We start from the raw sequence: 7,625 nt of genomic DNA, 5'->3' as shown, positions 1-7,625 counted from the left end.
CGATGATCCGCTGGCTGCAAGTCGGTCTTTCACGTGGTGTCTTGACTGAAGAAAGCCTCGTTGTTTTGAGTCAAGTGATTCTTCAAGTGTCGCAAGATGAAATTGACGACAATCTTTCTAACAATGAAGAAGAGGCTGATATTCTTGCAGGAGGAATTGAAATTAATCCACCTCAGGAAGAAGAAGGACCCTGGGAAAATATCATAGCAGAGATCCCAGCAGAAGAAATTGAATTAAACCTGGCCCAGCAAGCAGTAGATCCGATAGTGGAAGAAATGAGATGGTTCTGGGAAGACGAAGGGTCTGATAGTGACAACGAAAGTGTCCCTGAAAATGACAATGATGACAGTGACCCTGATAACAGTGACAATGATGACAGTGACCCTGATAACAGTGACAATGAAGACTCAGACAGTGGACAGGCTGCCCCTGTGTTATTGCCCCCCAGCCCAGTACCGGGGGGTTCCAGGAGGAGACCAAGAGAAGAGGAGGACGATGAAGAGGAAGATGGGAGAGACAGAAAACATTTCAAATGCTGAATTTTGCTGCTGGACACTCAGCATTGCACCCCATCTTCCAATCCCATTGTCCGTCTTGTAACTCCTAAGAGACTGAATCTTGGCTGGCCTCCTCTGACCCACTGATTTAATTCCCTGCCACCAGGGACCTTTTTACCCGTGGCACAATATGATTGTGCATACAAATGGATTAGCTTTTCAATACTACCCAAGAACGAGGACGGCTCACACTGGAGCCGACACTGAACTCATCAGTGTCAATCAAACTCATCAGCAACCAGCTTCAGGTATGTTGCTTTGACTGATCATTATACCTTACAGTGATATCACCTATGATTGTAATAACTTGTTTCAGACTGATTCACTGTTTATTAGAATATAATATACATTCTGTTTCTTTCTCCAGAGGAGCTTGCATCTGATAAAAGCAGCAAGGACAAATCCAGGAAACAAATGGTTAGACGGAAAGAGTGAAAGGGTACACCGTGCACAAAGTTTTGAACCTCATTACAGCGCCAGTTTAAGATGGGGTTTTGGTCCACTGATCTGGTCTGGATTCTGCTGACTTCAATGAAGGGATAGATCCTTGCCATGAAATGCAGGAATGTATTCATAAAATATAGTTTGAGTTAGAGTTAATGGCACCAAATGTGATTTAATAGAATGAATGAAAAACTGATGTGTGTATTAAAAACATTGAATATTAAACTGCAAATCTGTCCTCAGTAGTTTTCCTCTGACACCGATGCATAAACTCTACCGGTCAACTCCGTCCCAGTGGTACCCCAGTGGAATATTGAACCATTTTGGAGCTGGAGCTGGGCCTTTATATCGAGGTATATTGTGGGAGTAGAAGTGTGTTTCCCTAGATCAGGGGTGTCCAACTCCAGGCCTCAAGGACCGGCACTCGAGGCCTAGAGTTGCCTACACCATCCCTGAGCATCTAGAGCAGGGGTGTCAACACACTTGAGTCAGATGATTAGTTCATTCCCAGGCCTCTGGAGAACTTCAAGACATGTTGGAGAGGTAATTTAGCCATTTGAATCAGCTATGTTGGATCAAGGACACATCTAAAACCTGCAGGACACCGGCACTCGAGGCCTGGAGTTGCCTATCCTGACATAAACCAAACAGCCAACAAATGGTATCCACTACCTCAGGGGTGCCCAATCCCGGTCCTCGAGAGCTGCCGTCCTGTAGCTTTTAGATGCATCCCTACCCCAACACAGCTGAATCAAATGGTTTGATTACCTCTTCAGCATGCCATCGTGTTTGGCAAAGGCCTGATAACAAGCCATTCATTTGATTCAGCTGTGTTGGAGTAGGGATGCATCTAAAAGCTGCAGGATAGTAGCTCTCGAGGACTGGGATTGGGCACCCCTGCACTACCTGAACAAACGCGCCATCTTGTGGCCTCTTTCTGTCACTATATCTCCTTCAAAGCTTTGAAGTCTGATTTAGGAAAAAGCCCAATTTTATCTGCTTTGCTTTGGTGTAGAAAGCAATGAAACATTTTCCAAAGTCATGCCCTTTAATTCAGAAAAGCACATTACAAACATAAAGTTACTAAAAATGTGACTCAGAAAATTCACAAAAAATAGAAACAAACAAACAAAGCCCCAACATAACAATAACAGGATCGCCAAATGTATACTGCAGTTGAAGCACAGTACTGAACACCAATAAATAGTATCAATAAATAAATAGTAACAGCTTAGAATAACAGTGGCAAAACAGATCAAGCAGAAAGGTTCTGTTCTGTTTATTTTAAATCACTACAGTATGAAGCAGAGCTCACATTACCTGGAAGGGCGTTGCAGAAAAGTGGAGCATAAAATTCAAATGTAACTTCTGTATGTTTAGTCTTGACTCTTGGAGCAGAAAGTAAACCTTTTGCAAGTGATCTGAGAACAGTTCAGGGTAGCAGCTATTGTTAAGAGATTGGTGGTTGAAAGAGGAGTTAAAGAAGCCATGTATGTCCACTGTGAGCGACCATTTTTTAATAGAGGCAGTGGTTTACGACACCGTCTGCCATCTATAATCCAGTTTTGATATCCCTTCCCAGACGCCTTAACGCCCACTCACATCCTGGGCCATCTGACCTCAGGAAATCACATGATAGGGTGGGGCTAGGTTTCACAATGAGCTCACCCGAAACCTTGGCTGATTGTGACCTACACCCATTTTCACACCTTGGCTCATGTGATTAGGTAGAGGATCATTAGGGGGTCCATTGTCCCTCTCGGTGGGTTACTCCCACAGATCTTAAATCTGGGACTCTCCACCATTGGACCCTAGAACTGAAGAAGCTTCTCGGATGAGAGGTGAAACGTCTTCGAGGAACTTAAAGAAGTCCAGACGCTTTTCTTTCCAAGCTCCTTAGAGTAAAAAGACAAGCTTCTTATGAATCCTTAGCTTTTTCTTTTAGGAGTCTTTAAAGACACCACTTGAGGTTTTTTTCTCTTTTTAAATCATGCCAAGACATGACCCCTTTAAATCATTATTTAGTGTCAAGATGAAGGTAAGACTGATTTTATAATTAGAACCCCCCCCCCCCCCCCCCCACACACACACACACACATGTTCCATTTTCTTCATCTCAAACTCTATCTCAGTCCAGTGAGCTCTGACTTCACAGTAAATTAGAATCAGGTTTTAAGTTGTATCTTTATTGAAAACACAGGAAACAAATGCAGCATCTTCCAAAGTAATATTTACAATAATATTAATATTTACCCAGAGTACAGTTGTGTTTATGCATACAAATAGCAAATCGCTAAATATTTATGTTGAACCATATCTGAGTCATCATTATTACCGGAAACATTCCAATATTGTTTCAGTGCTTCTTGGAAGAAAAGATTAGACAGAGAGAGACGGTTACATCTGTGCAGCATGTTGTTCAGCGTTTTTTATGCAAGGGGTGTTTGTGGACGTAGACAAAAAGCAGAGATGGGTTAGATGTGTGTGCTCGTGCACTAGCCTGTATGTTTTCTGTAAAATAGCTTTCTTAGCTGTGTGTATGATAGAAGAAAAGCAGCAGGTAGACCATCCATGACCAGGAGTTCTTCAGAAGCAGGCTTACAGCTGAGCAGCTGAGAATATTATCTGCCAAAGAAGAAAAGTGGGTTCACACAGACCTCTTAATATTTGTCTTCCCCTCATGCCCACTGCTTCAGATCCACCCATACATGCGCACTTGCCAGTACACTTACCCTTCTGAACAGTGATGTTTTCACCCTGCCCAGATATTTTGCACAGGAAGGTGGTGTTGTCTGAGAGTTTATCTCTGAAGTCGGACAGCGTCATTCTGTAGCCGACGGGCTCCAGCTCCTCCACTCTGCTTTTGTCTTTGAACAAGTTATTTGCTGATTCACCGGACACATTGGTGTTAATGGTCTCCTGCCTGGGTCCGATAGACCACGAGAACTGATAGGTGTTGATTTTATTAGGCTTGGGCTCGATCAGACAGTCTACTCTCAGTTCCTCATCATCTTCCACGCACACGGTCATACGCTTAGATTTTACTGGAATGAGCATCACTGGGACAAAAAACACAAAATTACATACTTTGTGAAGCAGTTTCAAACCTAAGCATTCAAGTGCTTTTTTCCCTCCTCGACAGTAATATTTCCTAAAAATGTTTCTCACCTCCCAACACTCCACATACAAATAGAGACTTAAGCATGTTGAAAAAGTCCCATCCACCTTTAAACAAAAAAAAAGAAGAAAGAGGAAACCTGAGGACAAAGAAAGAAAGAGCAACACATAAATTGTAAACAAGCTTGCAGTGACGCATCAAATTGTATTATGATCTCTGTGGGTTGGGCTCTCTGGGTACATATGAGGTCAGGTTGGGTGAGGTCATAACAATATTTCTAGTATGGATTTTGATTTAAAAAACAAAAACAAAACAAGGTTAAAATGCTCTGTCCTCTGCCTACATCCACAACTTGATCCACCTGTGGCAAAATCTAATGATGATGCAGAATAAAAAGAGGATGACACGGTTCTGGTTTTCCCTTGTTTGTTTAGCTAAACTGTTTCTCATGCCTTTCCAATTACATTGAAACACTTCATATTTATCATTATCACAAGCATTATCATTTTAATCTTAAAGGTTAAAGCCTGTTTATCTCTGCTCGCAGCTTTTGCCTCCTATCATAATCTGGGTATTTCCACAGTCTTGCTCATCTAGTACCATCCAGTGACCCAGTCCTCACATATAGTCCCTGAAGGTGCAGATGAACATCTTCTTGGGGTCTTACCTCCTGCCAAGGCTGAATGATGCAGCAGCTTCTTCCTGCGTGGTCTCGTCTGGCTGTGGAGCTGCAGGAGGTCACCTCAATGTGCTGCACCGCAAAGCCCGACAAGTCTGAGAAGAGATGGAGCAGCACAGAAATGTGGAGGGAGAGTGGGAGGGATGATGGTTGAAGAGAGAGTGCTGATTCGTCTTTCTCCTCTGCAGTGCCTGACGAAGGACATCAGTGGGCAGGCTGTCTATGCATGGAAAGGAAAAACTCAGTCATCATTTTTACCAGCACAGTGTGAGGACAGTGAGTCTCCTCCTCTGGTCATCTCACTTTTCTCGTACATTCTGAGTCCTCTCCTCCTAATTTGTCCTTCATTTTGTTATCTTGTACTCTCTGTCTGATTTACTCTTCTGCAACATTAATGACTTTCAACATGATGAATAATTCTTTTAATGCGTTTTATGTAACAAGAATATGACTATAACCTTACTGTACTGATCAGAGGTATGACACAAATTATTTTGCAGTATAGAGAGAACACACACACACACACACACACACACACACACACACACACACACACACACACACACACACACACACACACACACACACACACACACACACAGGCTAGAAATTTCTAGCACCAGTTACAGTGACTCAGGGTCTCCATCCAGAGGCCAATTCAAGGAATTGCACAGACTGATGCAGATTTTATACAGTGCGCTTCTAACGTGACTGTGCTGGGTTTCCTGTATATGGACTGATATAGAGACTGATTTGTGAAGGGCCCTGCTGGGCACGCTATATTAAATTGCCACAAAGTAGCTACAAAGAAATGTAAAACAACTGATATTAGACACATAATGTCATACAAAACACTGGCAAAACACACAAAACAACAAAGAAAAGAGTAAAAATGATCCAAATGAAACAAAAAGTGATAAAAGTGGGACAAAAAATAGGTGCAAATGACCACAAAGCTACAAAGATTTGTTACAGATGCAGAATAACCGAAGTGAGACAAAAACTGTGATGCAAAATGAGCAGAGATGGAAAGCAATTAAAAGCAAGTAACAAAGTAACTACGAAGACATCAAACTAATATTAGAGTACAAAAATAAGTTTAAAGAGATGTAAAATGATCCCAAGGTTACACAAAACGTGAACAAATACACAATGTGAAACATAACTCTTTAAGTGTGGGTGTCCTCAGTCGTTTACATGTTGGTTCCCATGTTCATTTAATCATCTGTGTACATATCAAATATCAAAAGTACTGTGTAAAAATGACAATATGGAAACCATCTGCATCATCCACAGTCTGATATTCAGAGAGTAAAAACATAAGGAAACTTCTAATCAAACTTCTAATATGAACATTTTTTTTTCGATACTTTTTTACTCTCTTCGCCTGTTTTCATGATCACATGGGATTGTGCAGTTCCCAGGCTGTAAGAACACATCTGGACAGGTTGCTTGTTGCTCAGATGATAACACTGGCAGATTATTAAAATTCATACTATAGCTATAGTCCACTTACAGCTGCATGAGCTGAAAGCATTGACCTCACAGGACAGTGCTGCCTCTTTCCCTTAAATTTTCAATTGCATTCTCAGTCTTGCTTCCTTATATGCTGTAATGTTGTAGATTCAATTTCGGGTGCCTTTCTGGAGCTGCCCTCTGCAGCAGTCACCCTGGACATACAGGCAAGGGTTTAATACTTCATTTTGTAATCATTTCACCGTGATGCAGACTCGTTCATACAATTAATGTTATCATTAAATAAAATTTGTTAAAATTAGTTTATGTCATTTTCTATAATGCAGGGATGGGTATTTCAGCATATTCACATATGACAGGAAACTATTGAGTCATTTAGTCTTTCACATTCTCGCCATGAATTACTAGGATTTAAAGCAGTTTATTTTTTGATCTTGTCTGATATAATGCTGTGCAAAACTCTTAAGCCACCCATCATTTATTTATTATTGCACAGTTTTAAAAAACTTCTTGAAGGACATTCAAAACTTCTTTGGATATTTGGTTCCTTTTGTCTTCTTCTCTGTCAAGATGATCCCACAAACTCTAGGAGTACTTTTGTACATGGATAATTCCACCAATTTTGACATGATATCCAACACTACATCCAGACTCAAACAATGACAGAGTCTCCACTATGCTTTACAGATGGCTGCAGACATTCACTGTTGTACCTCCCTCCTGACCTCCTCAGTAACTGATGATGATTTAAACTGAGAGTTTCAAATTTGGATTAATCACTCAATAAGACCTGCTACCACTGATTTTCAGATAAGTCCTTGTGGAACTTAGCACACCTGTTTTTTCTCCCTGTTTCCCTTCTTTAAGAATGATTTCTTGACAGTTGCCTTAAGATCATTTCTGACGAGGCTTCAGTGAACAGAAAATGGATCTGCTTAAGGCCCAGATGCATCCAATTTGTAAGGACACGTTGCATGTTGAGATGTACCAAGTTTTTGGCTAATAGCTCGTCTAAACTTATTGATGTGAAAATACAATTTTGTGTCTGTTAAACTATGATATCTTGGCATTTTTTTGTAGACTTGACTAAAGAAATGAGAAACAAATGATGTGTTTTTGACAGACAGTTAGTAACAAAATGCATAAAGTTGGTTCTTTGCTAAGTTGCCTGTTATGTGTGGACACAACGCTGGTTCATCCCCTGAGTTAGGTGCTTTTGTATGGTTGAACGATTCATTGTACAGTACACGGACTGGATTAAAATGGGTGAAAAAGAAGAAAGACTTTAGAAGAAGTCTGCCTTCTTAAAATATAAATATATATTTATATACATACAGGAAAATATAAAGTA

General features: G+C 40.8%; 1 protein-coding gene across 2 annotated transcripts; it reads right to left on the bottom strand.

Annotated features, from left to right (window-relative positions):
• Nucleotides 1–3,265: 3,265 nt before the first annotated feature.
• Nucleotides 3,266–4,883, bottom strand: LOC308387287 (uncharacterized protein). 2 transcript variants are annotated; one of them, XM_080867236.1, is made up of 4 exons: nt 4,787–4,883; nt 4,170–4,226; nt 3,734–4,060; nt 3,266–3,626 (listed from the first exon to the last, which is right to left on the bottom strand). In XM_080867236.1, exons 2-4 carry the CDS (start codon nt 4,204–4,206, stop codon nt 3,529–3,531), a joined length of 462 nt encoding a protein of 153 aa, XP_080723362.1. In that variant the 5' UTR covers nt 4,207–4,226; nt 4,787–4,883; the 3' UTR covers nt 3,266–3,528. The 2 variants fall into 2 exon arrangements, with proteins under 2 accessions (XP_080723362.1, XP_080723361.1); XM_080867235.1 differs by having other exon boundaries at nt 4,170–4,258; nt 4,787–4,874.
• Nucleotides 4,884–7,625: the final 2,742 nt, after the last annotated feature.

This window comes from Rhamphochromis sp. 'chilingali' (genome assembly GCF_963969265.1).
Source record: "Rhamphochromis sp. 'chilingali' genome assembly, chromosome: 19".
In the NCBI taxonomy this organism is placed as follows: Eukaryota; Metazoa; Chordata; class Actinopteri; order Cichliformes; family Cichlidae; genus Rhamphochromis; species Rhamphochromis sp. 'chilingali'.
The sequence above is the reverse complement of the archived record's forward strand: the minus strand, read 5'-3'. Positions and strand labels throughout refer to the sequence as shown.